This window comes from Prionailurus viverrinus, chromosome F1 (assembly GCF_022837055.1).
Source record: "Prionailurus viverrinus isolate Anna chromosome F1, UM_Priviv_1.0, whole genome shotgun sequence".
NCBI lineage: Eukaryota > Metazoa > Chordata > Mammalia > Carnivora > Felidae > Prionailurus > Prionailurus viverrinus.
In genome coordinates this window covers 51595903-51618235 of record NC_062577.1, presented here as the reverse complement: position 1 = coordinate 51618235, position 22333 = coordinate 51595903, and the positions used below count along the sequence as shown (strand labels likewise).

At 34.3% G+C, this 22333-nt stretch overlaps 1 protein-coding gene across 1 annotated transcript in view; it reads left to right on the top strand.

Annotated features, from left to right (window-relative positions):
• USH2A (usherin) overlaps positions 1-22333 on the top strand; it is a 735906-nt gene that overhangs the window by 80027 nt on the left and 633546 nt on the right. The window contains exons 4-8 of the mRNA XM_047839579.1: positions 1383-1446; positions 4235-4529; positions 5704-5888; positions 6365-6586; positions 7719-7812. Of these exons, the coding sequence (XP_047695535.1) occupies positions 1383-1446; positions 4235-4529; positions 5704-5888; positions 6365-6586; positions 7719-7812 (860 nt within the window). The remainder of the gene's footprint in view (positions 1-1382; positions 1447-4234; positions 4530-5703; positions 5889-6364; positions 6587-7718; positions 7813-22333) is intronic.

The following is a 22333-nucleotide window of genomic DNA, read 5'->3' as shown; positions in this document are numbered from 1 at the left end:
TCTCCCCTCCCTCTCTGCCCCTCCCCCAGTTGCACTCTCTCTATCTCTCAAGTAAACGAACTTTTGAGGAAATGGTCATTTGGTAAGTTGGCCATTGCCCTAAATTTAATTTCCCTAAAAAATAATTATTGAATTGGCACAATAAGGTAGATCACATCCCCTCTTCTGTTCCCATGATCCAGACTCTGGCTAGAATTATTCAATTTAATCAAATTTTCCTCATTATTAGAAGCATAATAACAAACCCGAGAGGTGGTAGGTTTTTTTGTTTGTTTGTTTTTTGTTTTTTTAGGTTTTTCTGTTCCCATTCTCTTGGGCTTACCTGTTATTAAATTCTAAATAAATATTTGCTAAATGAATTAATGAAGCAATGTGTGATTTAAGGTTGATATCTACCTACACCTTGAAAGTTCACCTAATTCAATGCAGAGTGGACTTTGAATCTGGCTTGTCTTAGAAGAATTCTCAGGAGGTAATGGAATTTTGAGACTGAGCTAGAATACCATTGATATATGTGAATAACTCAAAATTTATGAATAGGAGGTTTTCAATTTATCCTCATTTACTGGAGATTTTCTAGACTAGGCATTAATCTAAGTTTGGAGATGACCCAAAATGATACTCTGGAGCTTGGAGACAGAACAGGGGCAGGGGGGGTGGGGTGGTGGTGATAGAACAGGTTGGGAGACTTCCTCTTGGCAATGCAAATGCTCTGGGAATTGCAGATGAAAGTAGATGACAATCAAATTTAGCATTGATAACATGATAGATTTATAGGTTTATAAACTAGAGAGAAATTTGATTTGGGGAGTTATGGAATGAATAAGTCACAGGGATGAGAAGTACAGCATAGGGAATAGAATCAATGGTATTGTAATGCATTTTATGGTGACAGATGGGAGCTACACTTGTGGTGAGCATAATATAACATATAGAGTTGAATTATTGTGTTGTACCCCTGAAAATAATGTGACATTGTGTGTCAATTCTACTCCAATTAAAATAAATAAAAAATATTTGGGGAGGCAGTTTCTGGAGAAAGACAACAAGTTGGGTCAGTAAACAGGCTGGGCAAAATATTCACTTTGGCTTAAATTTTGCAATGTCTGTGGAAAACACTATGATTATTTTATTTTATTTTATTTTTATTTTAGAGAGACAGAATGAGTGGGAAAGAGGGGCAGAGGGAGAGAGAGAAAGAATCTTAAGCAGGCTTCATGCTTAGCATGGAGTTTGATATGAGGCTCAATCCCATGACCCTGGAATCATGACCTGAGCCAAAATCAAGAGTGGAACGCTCAACTGATTTATTTATTTATTTGTCAGCCACTGCTTGGGAAACTGCAACTTCTTATATGATGTATATTATGTGTATTCTGCAGGATTAGAGCAGTTTGTTGGAAGAATGCAAGATTTTCAATTATACCAAGTGGCACTTACAAACAGGTAAGTGAATGTGGTGGTGTAGAGTTCAACAGGTATAAGAATAATTCTTGAATTCAATTCAGTAAGGGTTGCAAAAGATTGTTATTTTTCATCTTTATAGATTTGAGAAATATCACCTAATTAATGTTTACACTGTTTGCTTTGACTTAGTCTATGGTTGTTATTCACTAGTGCTCCTCTGTTGGGTAACTTCTTATAATATGAAATTGATCAAAATCTTTACAAAGGTGTGGTAGACTCTAAGTCTAAAGTTCTCTTTTGGCCAGCAAAAGAGTGGGACACAGGATGAAAAGCGAGAGATGGTTAATGTCTGGGAAAAGACAAGAGCCCCGAATAAGGGTCTTAGCCCCATTTTTATTAGGATCAGAAGACTTATAAACATGATGTTGGACGTGCACAAAGAGACAATGAATCTGTGAACATTAACTTGGGGACGTGAGGGAAAAGGGGTCTTGAAGACATTCAGGGTTAGGGGTTTGGATTAATACCAAACAAAATCCTGGCTCTGAGTGGAAGGTTATTTACAGAGGATATGAGGCACCTCCTCTGTTTATCTTAGCTAGCCTAGGGGATGAGACAGGTAGGACACAAGACCTCAGAGTTAACAAGGCACCTTTCTTTTGTTAACCATCTCCACTCTGGGCAACTTCGCCCTGCAGGGCAGAGCAGCAGTCTATAGCCGGTTTACCTATTTACCTAACTTGGTCCTTCATTCCTGTGAAAGCAGCTTTCTGCTATAGTACTAAATTGGGGGTGCTTCCACCCTGAATATCTAATCTTGTTTATTTCATATACCTATGTTCTATATTGGGGCCTTTGCCCCTCCCTATTCTGGGTGCCTTTGAACCTCCCTGCTTTATTTTGGGGCCCTGGCCCACCTTTATTCTGGGGGGCTAAGACCCCCTTCTCTATTCTTATTTGCCTAATCTTGTTTACCAAACTTGGGTGTGAGCATCCTATGGCTTTGTATTTCTTTATGCCTTGTTAACCCATTGGTGTAAGCCCAGGGGATCCCTAAGATTATTCCCCATACAAAGGATTTCCTCTAAGGAAACTAGATTTTTGAACATGTTGTATTACAGAATTTGGGATACATTTGTTTAAATATTCTAGATGAAGTAGTTTTGGATACTTAAGAAACTGCTCTCTCTGCCTTTTAAAATTGCTTTGTTGAACTTATAAGTACTAAAGAATTTAGAACAATGAAAGTGATTATTTTGATCCCTGAGAAAGTCTCAAGAGGCTGAGCTATTAGACTTGGAGATAAGAAGAATGAGTAATTTGAAGTATTATTGTATATTTTTCTATTTCCAGTGAACAAAAATTATGTAGAGTTGGACTAGTGTTAATCAAGTATTTCCTCATCTTGAGAATAGGTAGCAAATCTTTCCTAGGGATTCTTAAGACACATAAATTTTCATTCTGTTCAGAAAAGTTCAAGTGAAATTCTGCTTAGCTGCCCTCTAAAGTTTCTCTCTTATTATTAGATTATAATAATAATAGTAGTATATTATTGCATGGATGAGTTGATGTTGTTTACTTCTATTAAGGACCAAAAAGAATCATGTTTATTCAAATTTCTTGAAGGAAGATGTAGATTAGTGTGGTGAATTTCCAAATGACAGGAGTAGCTCTTGTCAATTTGAGAAGTAGTGTTCTTGAGGTGCTGCTATGATCAGCGCTATGTCCATTAGAAATATCAACATTCTTTACTAGTCTGTATAATCAAGGGCTACATGAATAAAGGGTGCTGTAACAGTGGAACACATTATTTGGGAGATTTCCTGCCACCAGTCTTGCTATCCTTTAAATCACCTTTATCTAAAATTCTGCCGAGTAGCGCTGCAATAATTTTGGAACTATTAAAGTTTTTACTGGGGCAAAGATTTCACCGGATAGTCACTTTTGGTCCCATTCCAAACCTGGTATCAACTGGAAAATATCAATAAGATTAAAAGAAGAAGGTGTTATTTCCTGTGATTTGGTGAGTGGTTAAACTGCCTGACTCCATTGCCCTACTGGAATCTGAAGGAAGAAGCCTAGTTTCTCTAGTTAGACCTGAGTGACTGATCTTGGCCTACCTGAGATGTCTGGAAAGGTATTATAGGGAAGAGTGCCTATAAATAGAATGACTGATTCTGACCTAGAACAGGTGTATTGCCCTTAATGGAAAAATTAAATATATCTGCCTGGAATTGGCATTATTCTTTGACTATTGGCAGCTGCCAGGTGATCTGAAGCCACTGAAGCACTTTAGGATGCCAGAATATGTACTGATGAGTCACAGAAAACCATTGAAAAATGGTCTTGGCCTCAGTTCCTTTACTTAAAACAGCAGCAGATAAATGACACTTATTTTCTTATTTCTTTCCTATGGATCAACTGGAGACCTTATCTATAACTCTCAGTATTTTCAATATATTATTGTTCAGTCTCAGGGGTAAGTCAGTTTAACAACCTACATGAATATTACCTTTCGTTTTTTTATCACAAATAGGTAGAGTAAAATATGATATTAAAAAAAAATGTCTAGATAATCAGACAAGGGCTTACACATGCTTCTCAATGGAAAAAGTTAACAGTTAAGAACTTACTGTTTCCAATATCTATTTTATGAGTGTGTTTATTTTGCCAGGAATGAGTTTGATTTTATATTCTGTTTAGAAAACTATTAAAATTAAATGGATACTAATCAAAAAATTAAAATAGTGATATTCATTGTAGCAATCCTTAGAAATTCGATTACTGTTGAACTCTTTGACTTACAGTCTGCTTCTTACAACCACAGGGAGATTCTGGAAATTTATTCTGGAAATCTGTTCAGATTACATACCCAGTCACATTGTCGCTGCCCTGGCAGCCACCCTCGGGTCCATCCTTTGGTTCAGCGATACTGCATTCCTAATGATGAAGAGGACACAACCACTGATAGAGTGTTACGGCTGAATCCTGAAGCCCATCCTCTCTCTTTTGTCAATGATAATGATATTGGTACTTCATGGGTTTCACATGTGTTTACAAACATTACCCAGCTTAATCAAGGAGTGACTATTTCAATAGATTTGGAAAATGGACAGTATCAGGTAATTTGAAATAGTGAGGTGTATTAGTTTCCTGTAGCTGCCACGACCGATGACCACTAATTTAATGGCTTAAAACAACAGAAATTTCTTCTCTCACAGTTCTGAAGATCAGAAATACAAAATCAAAGTGTTGGAGGGACTACTCTCCCTCCAAAGGCTCTAGTGGGGAATCCTTCCTTGCTTCTTCCAGGCTCTGCTGTCTCCTGGTGTTCCTTGGTTTAGGGCTCCATAACTCCCATCTCTGCCTCTCTTTGCACTGGCCTTCCTCTGTGTTTGTTTCTGTGTGTCAGATCTTTCTCCTCGCTCTGTTATAAGGCCCAGCCTACATCTGGGATGATTTCATCTTCAGATCCTTAACTTAATTACATTTGAAAATACCCTATTTCTGAAGAAGGTCACATTCACAGGTCCTGGGTGTTAGTACGTCAATATATTTATTTGGGGATGCAATTCGTCTACTACAAGGTGAATGAATTAGGCAACCAAATATTACTTAACTAACATAGTGTATAATAATGTATGAAATAAAAATATCTAAAAGAAAATATGCAGGGTATTTTTTAGATATTTATATGAAATCATATGCAATATTGAAATTGATGTCTCTTTATTAAGTAATACAAATTAATAAAAACTAAGGTGATTATTCTAACTACATAAGAAGAACATACATAACAATTATCTCATGGAACTAAGGTTGTTTTTCCATATCCTTATATATCAAACTTAATATTAATTTCCAGTTAATTAATGAATTTATTTTTTAAATGTTTATTTATTTATTTTTGAGAAGGGGGGAAAGAGGGAGAGGGAGGGAGAGAATCCCAAGCAGTCTCCACACTTCGTGTGGAGCTGCACAGAGGCTCATCCTATGACTGTGAGGTCATGACCTGAGCCAAAATCAAGAGTCAGTTGCTCAACCAACTGCCACCCAGGCATGCCAAATTTGCACTTAGTTGATAAAATCCTTAAGAATAAGGATGGATATGCAGTTATAGAATGTGTTGCTTTTACCATAGGGCTATCAAGTTTGTGGATGTCTGATGAATATTTGATAATTATTATTATGAAGAAGTAAGCTATTATATTTGAAACTAACAATTCCTTGGTTTGATTTATCCTGATGGGTCAAACTTACAACTTTAAAGACAATGATTAACTTATCCATTTTTAGGTGTTTTATATTATCATTCGGTTCCTTAGTCCACAACCAACAGCAATAAGGATTCAAAGGAAGAAGGAGGACAGCCTGGATTGGGAGGATTGGCAATATTTTGCTAGAAATTGCAGAGCTTTCGGAATGAAAAATAATGGAGATTTGGAGAAACCTGATTCTGTCAACTGTCTTCAGCTTTCCACGTATGAATATTTAAAAAAAATGTTTGAAGGAGTTAATTTTAATAAACTAATGGGTTAATAATAAGCAATAGACTAACTCACTGGACTGGTGAGTCTAACTCTAACTTTCTTGAGGCAGATTCTTCTAAGACTCCTCCCTAACTTGAGTTTTAAATTACATTTAAAGTTCTCTTAAAACACTTTGGAGTATCTCTTGTTTACAGCCTCATTTGGGCTTTATAATCTGATTTTCAGATTGTTTAGCAAGTTATCTATATTAATAGAATTTTATTATGTCCTCAAGGAAATGTTTTACTATGTTTTTTCTGTGATGATCCTATATTGTTTGCATACAAATTATGTGAGATATGTCTGTTTTCCCAGAATGAAGAATTAAAGTTGTTACGAGTATTGTGTAAGAATGTCTCAAAGTTATGATTCTGTTTTATTAAAATTATGAATGGCTTTTCATGACTTCAAATATTTTTCATCAACAGTGTCACTCCATATTCACATGGTAATGTCACATTTAGCATCCTAACACCTGGACCAAATCATCGTCCTGGCTACAATAACTTTTATAACACCCCATCTCTTCAAGAGTTTGTAAAAGCCACACAAATAAGACTTCATTTTTACGGACAGTACTATACAACTGAGACTCCTGTCAGCCTCAGACACAGATACTATGCAGTTGATGAAATCACCATCACTGGGAGGTAATGTTCATTACTGAGGTTTGATTGCAGGGTGCTTTTCATCATGAGTTTTGTTTTCAACAAGGCTGTGGTCATACTTACTTAAAAATACATTAAGATGTAGAGCAAACCAGATTTCAAACTTCATGTTTTGAAATGGCTTCCTACTCTAAGATTTTTTTAAGAAAGGTTTGTATGTAATTCTTTCCCATATGTAAGACCACATTGTTATAGAATCAATTTTCAGAAGCTGTTGGGTTTAGAAGGTGTGATGCCCTGAACCTGGCTTAGAAATGATTTACTAAATATTTTACTTGGTTTGTTCTGTAATATAATTTTTAAAATATTCTTGAAGTCAAAGAGAAGGAGCTAGATTTTGAAGGACAATTCTACTCCCAGCTAGTTTGTAAGCTTGGGGCTTGGCCTCCCTGAATTCACAATTCACAATTTTATGAAGAATATTTGTTTTCCTAGGAGAAAAAAATCTGTTCCTTAGATAATTTATAAACATCTGACCATACTTGAGAACAAGGCTCGTAGTATTTCAAAGTATGGGTAGCTGGAGAGCAGCATACTCTTTAGTATGGAAAGGACACCTATGTAGACTATATTTAGCATTGAGTTGTGCTAGAAGAGTGATATGCTGTGTAAGTAAAGTACATCTTTACTAGAATACCAAACTATTTTTTGTTTAGTACTAGCATAATGAAAATAATACTACCATTAAATAGTCACCATATAATTTTGGTGAAAAAAACCTCCCAAATAATTGAAATTTGTTAATTTCACTCTGCAGTTTATTCTAAACTTTATATTTTTCACCGTGACTTGAATAGGTTCAGTAAATACCTTCCCTTGGCAAGTTTGTCATATGTCTGATATAGATAGAAACAATCCCTGACCCTTTTTCCAGGGAGGCTTGAAAATTACCTTTTCAGAACAATATGGTTTGGATATTGATGGCACTTCACCCAATACGTTAGGATTAATGCAAAACTTTCATGAGCATCCACATGATAGAAGAGAAACTGATCTTTGTGTTGATTAACATACTTGTCTTCCTTGTTGGATCCGCACAGTGGATATATTCACAGGCCCTTAAATATATTCACAGTGGAGTTGACTTAGAAATGTCTGTTGCTCCTGTTCACAGATGTCAGTGCTACGGTCATGCCAATAAGTGTGACACAACAAGCCAGCCCTATCGATGCCTCTGCTCTCTGGAAAGCTTCACCCAAGGACTTCATGTGAGTTCTCTGTTTGATACATGGACACCTCAAAAAAACAAAACAAAAACAAAACACAACCAAAACAAACAAAAAAGTGGGGGATGGTGAAAATAATTTTTTAACTTAATTTTGGTCTATTTTCTGGATGTCAATAAAAATAATTGATATGAGCCTGAAATGTCAATTATTTCAGAAAATTTTTGGTAGAGAAAAATAAAAGTCATCGAAAAGATGAAAGTATTATTTTTTAAAATAAACTCAATCAGGGGCGCCTGGGTGGCTCAATCGGTTAAGCGGCCGACTTCGGCTCAGGTCATGATCTCGCGGTCCATGAGTTCGAGCCCCACGTCAGGCTCTGTGCTGACAGCTGAGAGCCTGGAGCCCGTTTCAGATTCTGTGTCTCCCTCTCTCTGACCCTCCCCCATTCATGCTCTGTCTCTCTCTGTCTCAAAAATAAATAAACATTAAAAAAAAATAAAAAAAATAAAATAAACTCAATCAGTAAAATAACAACTAAGATTAAACCTCACTTTGCTGTCTTTGTTATATCAGTATTATCATGTTTTATAAAACACTTTTTAAGGTGTCTAGGTAGCATGGCACTAGAAATAAGGGTCTGAGTTCTGCATCTAAAAGGTATTTATACAAAGGTGTCTGTGCAACATAAGCATCTTCTGATGCAGAGAGATCTTTATGTATTTGTATCAGTCAAGTTGAATTCATTGCTGATACCAGTAATTTTAAGCAACTAATTTGAATATCTATAGTAAAAGGACTCAGAAATGATGTTACTTTAGGTTGTCTGTGATGGTCCAGGGAAGTTTCATAGTTGAAGTAGATATTTAGCTCTATCTTCAGGAAAAAGGGGTAAATGGAAATGAAATTGAGATGTTTTTGTTAATAGAGACGTCCAGCATCAATAGCAGCTGATATGAAAGCAGGTACAACAGCACAAACAATCATACCAGTAATGAAAAATAAACAGGACAGAGCCTCCTAAGTGATGTTTAAGGCAATTGGTGTTAATTTGGAAAAAAAAAAATTTAAAGCCCTACCTCATGGCATGTACAGAAGTCCAGGTGACTTAAAGACCTAAATGTAAAAATAATTGTAAATCTATTAAAATAAAAATTAAGATAATGTTTCTAAACTTTATAAGTTCAGCCATAATTATGTTTAATTTTTCCCAACTGGATTGATTCTTGATTTTAAATTTAAGTGACATTTATTATATTTTTTCTAGTGTCCTCTTGTTTTGATTCTTTAAAATACACATTTCTCTTTCCTTGCAATCAGTGATTTCTTTTATTAACCTCACAATGTACACTGTCTCATAGATTCCTACTTGACTTGTGTTCTAAACCTTGCCCTGTACATGTTTTTAATTAGTCACTTTACTTCTCTCTGTCCTTTGAGGATATCATGTAATATCTTGTTTTTTATTCTTTTTAAATTTTTTAAATGTTTACTTATTTTCAATAGAGAGAAGAGAAGGGGAGGGGAGGGGAGGGGAGGGGAGGGGAGGGGAGGGGAGCTGAGGGGCAGAAAGAGAGGGAGACATAGAATCTGAAGCAGGCTCCAGACTCTGAGCTGTCAGCACAGAGCCCGATGTGGGGCTCAAACTCACGAAACGCAAGATTATGGCCTGAGTCGAAGTCAGATGCTTAACTGACTGAGTCACTCAGAGCCCTGGAACATCTTGCTTTTTAAGAAGCACCTGTCAAGGTTTTGGTGAACTCCATTTCTGTTTTCTGAGATTCTTAATCTGATCTAATTTGTTTCCAGAGACAACATTAGTGCATATAGTTCAGTGGCAAGCATATTACCTACAATGCAGACTTCCTCTAGCACATTTAGAATATAGTCCTGGCCCTGAGTTTCAACTCAGTCTTTGATTGGGTTAAGTATTCTTTCTTTCTATGTGCTCAAGCCAAAACTTTCATCTTCTGATTCAGATGTTCCTTTGAACTTATTCTCCAGATCATTGCTTTATATTGAACTGTTAATTTATACGTTAGCCCTCACCACTGGTTGATAATTGCTTCGAAAGAAGGAATCTTTTACATATTTTGGATTTCTAACATCCAGAGGCTTTGAATTTGGTTTGATTAGTATATCATGAGAAAAAAATCTTTTTAAGAAACATTGATTTTACTATGTTTGATTGTGCAGCTTATCATATTGTCCCAGAAAGGAAATTAATTGGATGAACTTGATTGATTCACTCTTTATTCAGCCATAATTGTATGTTTTAAGTTGTTGCCAGTTTGATTTTTTCTTGATTTTAGAGTTAAAGTGACATTTATTCTAATTTTCTTAGTGTCTTCTCCATTTGATCCTTTAAAATGACACTTCCCTTGCAATCAGTGATTTCTTTTATTGACCTCACCCCACTTCCCCAAACTCACCACTAACCCAGTTAAAAAACTCTCTGGGCTGAATTTTGTAAGGCACTTTGATCTGAATATATGCAGTACATTCAAACTAAGGACTGGGCAATGGTTTCACATATGTTGTTTTCTAAGCTTCTTTTGCTTTATTTTGACTAGTTAGTTCTCTCCTCAACCCCCACCCCATCTCCTTTTCCTTTTGATATCCCATCTTTCCACCTTCCTCTCTCTTTAATTGCTCACAGTTGAGTGATTGATATTTTATGATTCTTGGATGATTTCATGCTTCCCCTTAAAAATAGAGCCATTAAATGAATCAAGGCTCATGATTGGTTTCAGAAGTCTAGTTGGGATTTTCAGACTTGGTCTCAGGTGGTGACTGTTGGATTATGAACTAGCAAAGTAATTAACTATAATTTAGGTTGAGAATACATTTTACTGCTTCTTATTTAGACATTTAGTTTCCTTTAGAAACAAACGTAAAATGTTGACTTTTCTGTTATTTTCTTCCTTGACATATTTTGATAATTATATAGCCATAAATAAAAAAAGCAACAAATCATTCACTTAGCAAAGTTTGGTAAATGTAGCTGAAGGAAAAAAGTCAATAGACTGGTAAGTTGAATGATTTCTCAGTGCTATGATATTTTCAATAATGTGTTGAAAATGAGAAATGATTTTATAAAGCATTCATAAGTATGACATTCTCTTTTTGTTATCAAAATATTTTAATACATGTGGGACTTACATATCTGAAATAATTTGAAAAGATTCTTATTCAACTGCTTTTCACCTTGTTCTACTTTTCAAAATAATAAGTTTTAATGTAAGCCATCCATATCCTATTGGAACCAATGTTCTTTTTTAAAGATCTGGACATAATCCAAAAAGAATGCCTTCAATTTCACAGTATTATGCTAACCATTAATAATATTACTCAATAAACAGGGCTTTTGTGAATTATATTACAGCAATTTGGCAAACAGATGAAAACGTAAGCCTTGAGAATATGCCAATTCTTGGCAATTGGCAGTCCTATAAGAAAGTGTTTTTAGCGGAAGTGAAAATGAATGAAGTCAGGAGAAAGGAGTAGAATGGTGAATTCAGAAGCAAGTTCTTACACATAGCCATTCCAGAGAATTTTCTGTATAAAGCATTCTTTAGTTGTTTATGAAGTTGATTGCACAAACAGGTGGTCCACAGGTGGGAACAGTGTTTAAATAATTTGTTATTTAACTTCCAACAAGAATTTTCCCTTCTTCTCCTCCTCCTCCCTCATCTCTGGATTCTCTTAATCGGAAAATAATCCAACACTACGTCTACATTTACCCATGGCAACAACTATAACTCAGGGTAACAATTACCCTCTTTGGAGCCGTAACACTATTTGGTTTCAACCATATTCTCTACTATCCATAGCCTTATATCTGGGTGATCTCACTTATGTTAATATCTGACCCACTTAATAGATTAAGACTTACAGTAGTAGCTAGAATATGTGTTTAATTATTCTGGGAATAGCAAGACCAACTAATTCATAACTCCATTGGTAAATCTCATTTCTTTTGTCCACTCATAAAATTATAAGTTACTAAAACACACAAACAAAACCTCAAGACAAAGTATTACCAAAAGCCCTGGTGATCTTAAGCTAAACTTCAAGCCACACTTACTTTTTCTTAAATTTTCATTGTATTTTGTGATACCTAAAACATCTACCGTGGTGGGGAGGCTCAGTGATTCTCCTCATTGCTACTACATAGGAACTCTGACAGATTTTGATATTGTATTGGCAGTTGTAAGGTTTTGACTTTAATATGTAGTGCTTACCATAAATGATCATTGTATATTCATTAATAGAGAATAATTTTAGAATATTTGTGACATTTCTTCTCTAGAAATGACTGAAACAATGAATCATTTACTTGTTACACTTAAGGGCTAATCTAGAGCAAAAGAAATCTCAAAAGACTATATACCATTCAGTAACTTACAAGCAGAGTTGAATATTTCAAAGCAGAATTCAGGATTACACCGCGTTTAACCCTGAATGAATCATTTGATAAGAAACACATTTATGCTTTTTAAATAATTAATTTTTGGATAACAATCACTTACTTGTACATGTATTTTAAAATTTAAGTGAATTTTTTCATTTTAATTGTGAATTCATGTACAATTAAATAATTGATTGTATTAAATTAAATAGATTCCTTGTATCCTTTACTCAATTTGAACCATGATAATATCTTGCAAAACTAGTGATTTTTTTTAAGCAACTTTCCTGAAGTATGTTTTGCATACAATAAAATGTACCCATTTAAAAATGTATAGATTGATGAGTTTTAGCAACGCTTGTGTGATCACTGCCATATTCAAGATATGGGATGTTTTTCTCTCCAAATACTCTTTGTGCTCCTCTACAGTCCATGCCTCCTCCCCAACCTTCAGTCCCAGGAAACTACCATCCTGCCTCCTGTCACTACAAATTAGCTTTGCCTATTCTAAAATTTCATATCATGGAATTATTCAACCATGTATTATTTTGGTGCATAGGTTTGATTCCACTCCCTACTTCCCTTTTTTTTTTTAAATAATTTCCTAACTACTTGTGCTATTAGCTTTATTGCAATAATATATCTCTGGTCCACCTGCTCAAGAATTCCATTGTAACTTTCCAAAAGTATGTGTCAAGTTCTTAGATGCAGAATACAACCTAGGAATTGGAAGCTTAGGTATGTCTACTACATGTCAACTAACATGGTTACATAGTTACAATACACCCATTACTCATTCTCTTCTCTATATCTGTTCTAAAAATTCAAATGTTGATAAATTCCAGCTTTAAGAGATGTGTTATCAGTTGATACTTGCATCCTAATGATTTTTCATTTTCTTTTAATAGTTATGTTCATCTTTCAGGGGCTCTTGGCTAAGAGTGATGTAATAATCAGTGCCTTTGCCAAGGACTGGCACTTTGTTGGCTACTTAGCTATTCTTTCATCATTCTGTGACATCATTACCTGCAAGGGTGGCCAAGCATTCACAGAGCAATTTATTAGTAACCATGAATACTTCTCTTATTCTTTGGCTCTGATTTGTGACCCTTTTATAGCATTAATCATGGCTTTTATGAATTAACTACAATCAAGCTATCAGTATGCATTTTTGTTAGTATTATAAATAGCAGAGCCAGCTTAAAACATTTAATATAATAGGCCTTCCTACCATTCAATAATTTGAATGGTGCCAACATCACACTCTACAATGCTTATTATGTAAATGAATATTTCCTGTTATTTTAGAAAGTGTGTTCCTTTAGAGCACACAAGTCCAAAAGTATGAGTCATCATGACTAGCTTGAGTCATATTTTTATTACACATCAAGCTTTCCCAGTAATGTCTTCTGTTTGCTCACACAAGGATTTTACTTTAAATGCATTTCATTGTATAATCTATCTTGTAAATACTAATGAATTAATTTTTCTAAGTAGCAAACAGTTCATATTATAGAATCTATATTAGATGTATATTTAGTGAATCAAGGCCTAGAATTTCATTTCCTCTCTGGCACATGGTGATATTATTAATCTTCGAAAAACACTTGCGCTAGTTATTCCATGTTCATAGACAGGAAGATTCAGTATTGTCAAGATGTCTGTTCTTCCTACCTTTATCTATAGATTCAAAGTAATCCCAATTAGAATCTCAGAAATTTATTTTGTGGATATCAACAAACCATATCAAGTTTGTGTGAGGGGCACAAGACACAGAATAGCCAAGACGATATTGAAAGACTAGAACAAAGTCAGACTACTGACACTACCTGACTTCAAGACATATCCTGAAAGTTACAGTAATTAAAACAATGTGGTCTTGGCAAAAATAAAGAAATAGATCAGTGGGATGAAATAGAAATACAGCCACATAAGTATAGTAAACATTAAACTGTGGACTGTTTATGTGTCCACATAATAATGATGTGTCAATTTTGGTTTATCTGTTTATGAAAACATACAACTCCGGTTCCAAATGTTGAAAATTAAGAATTCTGTGAATAGGTGGGGGTGGGAGGTATATGGGAACTCTGTATCAGTCTCTCAATTTTTCTGTCAACTAGAAAATGCTTCAAAAATTATAGTCTATTGAAAAAGTAGCTTTTAAGACAGAAGTGATGATTGCATTTAAGAGATCAAAGGTCCCTGAATTATTCTTGAAGAGAGTGGAATACTTCAAATTTTAACTTAAGCAGGATTTTTATTTAAGAATAACACAGCAAAAGAGAATAAATGTAGTAACTTCCCAAACTACAGAGAATAAAAAGGAAACATCTTTCTTATTCTGACATAAAGGAAAAAGAAAGAGGGAAATAAAAAAGTAAGAGATACAGAAAATATAGCAATAAATATAACAAATGTAAATGTGTTACACTTGTCAGTTAGAATTAAGAATTGTCACACATGGGGCATCTGGGTGGCTCAGTCAGTTGGGCGTCTGGCTTTGGCTCAGGTCATGATCTCACAGTTGTGGGTTTGAGCCCGTGTCGGGCTCTGTGCTGACAGCTTGGAGCCTGAAGCCTGCTTCAGATTCTATGTCTCTTTCTATCTCTGCCCCTCCCCCACTTGTTCTCTGTCTCTCTGTCTCTCAAAAATAAATAAATGTAAAAAAAATTTAAATAATTGTCACACACATCAAAATATAGTATACCGCCATTGTCTGAGCAGAGCCTGCAGTAACGTGAGGGAGTACCTCAGGCACAAATTTTAAGAAGGCACCAGAAAACTTATTAATCAAGATAAATAATATTTTAGTGTAATGTTTAATAAAGGCAAAATAATACTAAAATCTGTGAGGAACAATATGTAAACATTTTAAGTAAAAATAAGCTGTTGTTTTATAACTCCGAGTTACTTAGCAATGAGAGCTGTTACTCCAGTCAGCCACAATCCCTGCCTAACAGTTCTATAAGGCTCTCCTGTGTCTGCCTCATACAAAGGTTGACAATGGTGTAAAAACAGATTGGGTAATATGAAAGCTTTTACATAGCTATGTTTTTGATTATAGAGTGTTTGTTAATGTTTTCTACTTGGTTCCTACTATAAGAGGATATTTTATAAATGTATATAGGAGTACATATTTTTCTTTTGGTCTCAGGCTCCAACAAGGCTCAGCATGGCCCTGGTGTTGAGATAGTGAGACATATACCTAAAACACGAGCACATACAAAGTTTAAAAATTTTTAAAATGGCTTAAGCTATATAATATTAGGTAAAATAGACTGTAAGTAAAAACTTTTATTAGAGATAAGGTGCTTTACTATATAATGGTAAATGATAGAATTCTAAACTTACATGCATCTTATAGCATAGATTCAAAAGTATAAAGCAAAATTTGACAGAACTGGAAAGAGAGATTGACAAATCCAACATCAATGTAGAAGAATTTAATACATCTCATTTAAGTAATTAATCAGGCAGTCAAAAATTAAAATACTTAATATTTGAGAATTGAACTAATGTGAAGCTTAAACTAATAGATTCCTGTATTCAACAATGAAAAAATGTACATTCTTGTCAAGATCACTTGGAAAATTTATGAACATTGATCATGTACTAATCAATATGATAGTTGCAACAAATTATAAAGAATTTGTAATCACAACACACTGTAAGCATTAACTATTTATAAGTAAATGAATGCATACAGTCATTTCACTTTTATCCCAATGAGTTAAGTAGAAATAGATGGAAAAACCCTCCAACTGAAATTATGAGCCTTTTATTAATCCAGGAAAATTTTATTGAGTACTTATTTGGATGCAGTAGGTTTACATCTCTGGGCAAAACGCAATTATTCCTACTCTTGAAGAATTTATATTCTCTTATGAATTGGTGGTGTGGGTGGGGGAAACCAAAGAAGTAAAATAAACAAGTTAAATACATAGTATACTAGGCTTTTAACTTATTTTGAACTGTGTTGGTAAAATGAATTGTGGAGGCCAGGATGTAAGATCAAACAAGGAGAGTACAAAAAGAAAAGATCACTCTCTTATAAACAAAGCCAAAAATTTTTAAATGATGAATCAAATCTACAATAATATATAGTAGCTAAATTGGGTTTCTCCCAGGAATGAGAGTGGAATTTAATATTAATAAAACTATTAATGTATTTCATCACATTAATTGAAGAAAGCAAAAACATAAAATCAGTAGGCTTGGAAAAAAGCAATTAATGAAATTAACACCTTTCTAGATAAGTGCTTTAAGAACTCTTAACCTGATAGAGAAACAAGTATAATTTTCTTTTTTTTTCTGAGATTTATTTATTTTTTTGTTTAATAATAATAATAATATAATTTATTGTCAAATTGGTTTCCATACAACACCCAGTGCTCATCCCAACAAGTGCCCTCCTCAATGCCCATCACCCACTTTCCCCACTCCCCCCCCCCACCCCCCATCATCCCTCAGTTTGTTCTCAGTATCCAAGAGTCTCTTATGGTTTGCCTCCCTCCCACTCTGTAACTTTTTTTTTTCCCCCCTTCCCTTCCCCCATCGTCTTCTGTTAAGTTTCTCAGGATCCACATATGAGCGAAAACATATTGTATCTGTCTTTCTCTGACTTATTTCACTTAGCATAATACCTTCCAGTTCCTAATATTAACAGTGCATATAAATGTAAATCTATTGAAGCATTCCCTTTAAAACCAGGAATAAGACAAGGATGTCTATTATTCCACATTTTATTGGAGGATCTAGCCAGCTCAATGTGATAAGAAAAAAAACAACACTTAAAAGAACTGAGCTGCCAATATCTGAAGACAAGATAATTGAGCCAGAAAATGCAAAAAATTCCACAAATTACTAAATATTGAGGGGAATTCAGCAAAGTGGCTAGATATAAGATAGAAACATGAAAATAATTATTTTTATATACCCAAGAATAAAAAACAAGAGACAATTTAAAAATAATTTTCCACAGAAAATAAAGTATGTCTTTACAACTTCTGAATACAAGAAGGAAAAACTATAGAGGAAGAAACTAATAAATGTGGCTACATTATAATTAGAAACTTCTAATCACCAAATCTACCATTTAAAAAAAATTTTTTTTTCAACATTTTTATTTATTTTTGGGACAGAGAGAGACAGAGCATGAACGGGGGAGGGGCAGAGAGAGAGGGAGACACAGAATCGGAAACAGGCTCCAGGCTCCGAGCCATCAGCCCAGAGCCTGACGCGGGGCTCGAACTCCCGGACCGTGAGATCGTGACCTGGCTGAAGTCGGACGCTTAACCAACTGTGCCACCCAGGCGCCCCATAGCTACCATTTTTAAAATAAAGAGAAGGAAAAGCTACATATTAGCAGATTATATTAGCAACACAACACATATAACAGACAAAGGGAATTTTTAAATCAAACCAATTAAGAAACAGACCAAGAAAATTGAACCAAGTAATTTGCGTAAGCAGCTAGAAGTGGCAACTCAAAAGGCCAATATACATATGGAAACAGCTGCAATTTTACTGGTTATCAATAATCATAACTGTGAGATAACATTTTATATTCATGAGATTGGCAAAGATTCAAAAAATCTGAAAATTTCATTGGCTGGCAAAGGTGTAGATTACTGGGGATTCATTCATCCATTAATGATGGGAATGTGTCATCAGTGTGGGAAAACAGTTTGCAAACATTTAAATGGATACTTACTGCAGTTCAATTCATATAAATGAATATAGCTATTACATCAACACAACTAGACTCTCAGACAATAGAATACAAAAAGCTTATAGAATAATATACACAATATACCATTTATGTAATATTTAAAAACATGCACAATAATACTGTTACTAAGTAATATATCAAGTGTAAATATGAAGAAAAGCTTGTGAACGGATATTGCTAAGTTCATGTGTCACTGATGGAGTAGAATGTATATTGCAATGTTTTGTTTTTTAAGTCAGGTAGTGAATAAAAGAACATGCTTGTTTGCTTTTTTATTATTTATAAATTTTACAATCCTAAATATTTTAATATAATTTTCCTAAAATAATATGATTTATTAATCTATCAGGTACATATCATCTATGTTAAGTATTCATGCTACTGCTAAAAACAGTGGAGGTGACTCTTCAGGATGGGGTAACTGTTACAAAATTCATGATTATTGTGTACTTTTATAGTTCTAACGTGTTGACTGATCATTTGCTAGCTTCATTCACCAAATATTTATTAAATGCCTTCTATGTGTAGAGCATTATGCTACAGTACCACTATAACATCTTGATTAAAGATCCACGTATTTGAAAATATTGAAGGACTTTCATTTGTGAAATTTAAAAAAAGATTTCCTGGTACACACTAATTACTATAATAAATAGAGGTGACTTTAGTGCAAACAAATTATTCAGACTGACAATTTATAATTAACAGATAATATAAATCTCATTGACATTTTAAATCTTAAAAAAATTCAATGTAGCTATACTAATGAAAGGATTTTGAAAATTTACTAATCTAGTACTGAAGTCTAAGATGAAATAAAATTTCCAATATAAAATGGCTTTCTTTCCAAATAGGAACTCAAATACATTTTGGTGTCCACTCACTAAGTGTAGAGGAACCCTAAAAATGAGAAGACATAATGGATTTTGCTGCTTAAAATATGAACCTATTTTTGAAGAGATTTTAATATGGTGTATCCATTTTCTCTTCATTGGCTTCCTTTATAAAATAGTGTAGATTATCCTATACAAATGTGTTCTCTATTGCAGGCCACATTTTCTGGCGTATCAGTAGAGGTAAATTATTATAGTTGCTATAAAGGAGAATTGACTTGGTTACAACCTACAAATTTGAAGAAACCTCAGTGTCCTTCTTCTGGACCTTGGGAGAACCTTGTGTATCTCATATGTGTCTTTTCTATTTAGTGCCCTGAACAATTCCCACAGTTAAAGAGGCAATACGAAGGGCAGGCAAGCCAGAGAACAAATCAAATATGAAACAATGACCAGTATTCAAAAGCAATCTGACTCCAATGCCTGTCATGCAAATGGATCTCATTGAACAACTAGACATTGTTAGATGGTTTGCATTCCCAAGCCAGAGTGAAAAGTTTCCTCCTTACAAGTATATAAACTATCAGTTATATTTATATATGGACAATGTGTAGAACTGAAGCAGTTGTCCATATAATTCTGTCTACAGTCTCTATTTTTGCAAATGTGGATTTGGTTTCACGTGTTATCAAAATTTGTTTTATTGGATGAGTTTCCAATCTTCCACTGAACCTTACCTATAGACATACAGACAAGGCATTTCATAAATTAGAAAGTTTCTAAAAGTAGCCAACACATATTAATGGTTGATTTGTTAGGCTATGTATTTTAAGTGTTCATGATTATTATATTACCACAACTGTCTCATCAGTATTATCCAATAGTATCAGTAGTTATTTAATTTATGCTGTTACTTGCAGCATCTAGAGAGAAGCTAAGTATGTATTTTCTGTGGACACTTTAATTATATGAAAATTTCTAACCAGGGGAAAGATAATTACTGAAGAAAGAATTCAAGGATAAATACATGAACATTTAAGCCTTCTCAATGGCAAGGCCTGGTAATCATTTAGGGTTTGCTAATTGAGATTACATAATAATCTATAGGTAAAAATCTGCAGGAAACTACTGCATTTACCTTTAAACCTTTAGTGTTACCATTCCAATAAATACTAGATAACCTAAGGTATAGTCCTGTAACATGTCACAAATGTAAACAGTCGATTAGATCATTCATTCATGCATTCCTCAAACATCTATTGATCACCTACTATATGCAAAGCACTGAGTCACTTTCTGTCCGGATTCTCTCTATAGTTGGATATTTCATCTGTGCTATCATCCCCCACTGCACCCAACCTATCACTGATAGAAGTTCGCATGTTTGTCTAATCATACATCTGTGGTTGGAGCACTAGGTGTACAAAGGGAAACTTCTATTGGAACAAGTAGTTATGTGACTACACTGAAGTTTTTATGTTTATAAAGCTGATTTCTCTAGTAGACACAAGAAATTCTACTGAAACAACATCATTCAAATACAATTGAACTGCTACATTGAAAGAAAAGAGGAAGCTCTGAACAGAGCTGGAGAACAATTATTATTATTATTAGAGATTTAGGCTCTTAAAATTTCCAACACACTAATCTGATGAGAAAGGAGCAATTTACAGACTTTCAGAAGATCTCTAATTCATTTAGGCCATTTGGGAGTAGTTGAACAAATTGCCTCTTTTAGCTCAGTTAGTACCATACTGACTTCTTAAAAAGTGAGCATTTTATAATCTCTCACTTTGGAACAGAATGCCTTCCTCCCCATCCCACACAGGCAGGGGCTGCCTACATACCTCTGAATTTTCCAGCCCGTGGGGAGAGACTCCAACTTTGGATTTCCAAGGCTCTGCCTTCCACTTTAGACTGAGCAGAGGGACGTATGAACAGCTAGCCAAGTGGATCCACTCAGCACCTCTCTCCCTGAGATCATTTTCTGTCCCTGGCGCCAGCATAGCATGGTGATTAGGAGAGAGAGTTCTAATGGAGAACGAAGGAGAATATGATACAGATATGCTGTGTATATATGTGTGTGTGTGTGTGTGTACGTATATATGAATATATATGTATATATATGTATATGTATATATGATGTATACATAGTTATATGTACCTATGTGTATACTTTTATATATAATACATATTATATATATGTAAATTGAGTGTCTACTATGTGTGAGGGCTTCTAGGCACTGGGAATATTGTAATGAACAAAACACAGCAAGCATTGCCATCCTCACAAATTTTTACTTTCTAGTTTATACTAATTGTCATTCCAGGGAGTAACTTTAGAAAATTATTATTTCTTTCCTATTCTTCAGTTTTCTTACCTGTAAAATGGAGGTAATAGCAACTCTTCATAGATTATTGGAAAGAAAGGCAGCTGATAAATATGAAGCATTTAGGACTGATGCCATAACATATTCACTATTCTTATTGCATGAAAGTGTTGTCTAGATAAAGACATTTGTGGGCATTTCTCTGTTGAGAGTAGAAAAGGAGACAATTTTCTTTCACTTTTTTTTTTTTTTGCTAGAACTAGGAATGAAGGAAGTGAATTCACTAATAGAAATGAGCTCGTGTTGTATCATCCGTTCACTGGTTTATTCATTCATTTATACATTTCTTTCCCTTACTCAATAACCTTTATTGAGGAATTACAATGTTTCACGTACTATGCTGTGATTGATTAGATCAAGAAGATCTAATAGTTGTCTACAAAGGACAACAGATAAATTGACTATTCAGATAGTTCATGATAATTGCAGTGATTTCAGACGTATGGAAAACATGCTATTTTCTCTATAAATGCTTAATAAAATAAGGCAGCACCTATAGTTGTCCTTTGTGCCCCTAAATTTTAACCTGTATGGTATGTCCTAGACTTAAGGAAAAATAAAGGATTATTTCATCATTTACCATTACTGGGGAAGTAACTACTTCTTACAGATTTTCCAGATGTGACTTTTTATTTTTAATTACAATTTTTTTAAGTTTTTTATTTAAATAACCTCTAGACCCAGCCTAGGGCTCAAATTCATGATCCAGAAATCGAAAGTTGCAAGTTCTTCTGAGTGAGCAAGCCAGGTGCACCTCCAGATGTGACTTCATTCATATGTAGAATTTAAGAAACAAAACAGATGAACATAGGGGAAGGAAAGGAAAAATAAGATAAAAACAGAGAGGGAGGCAAATCACAAGTGACACTTAAATACAGAGAACAAACAGGGCTGCTGGAGGGGAGGTGGGTGGGGGATGGGCTAAATGGGCGATGGGCATTAAGGAGGGCACTTGTTGGGACAAGCTCTGGGTATTATATGTAAGTGATAAATTACTAAATTCTACTCCTGAAACCATTATCACACTATATGTTAACTAACTGGGATTTAAATAAAAACAACACATAAAAATTAAAAACAATAAAAAATAAATTAAAAAAATTGGCAATGTCAAAAAAAGGAAATATAATTGAATTTTGTATATTGAAAAAAATTAAAATGAACATTTAAGAAATGATTCAATCTATTTTTGAAA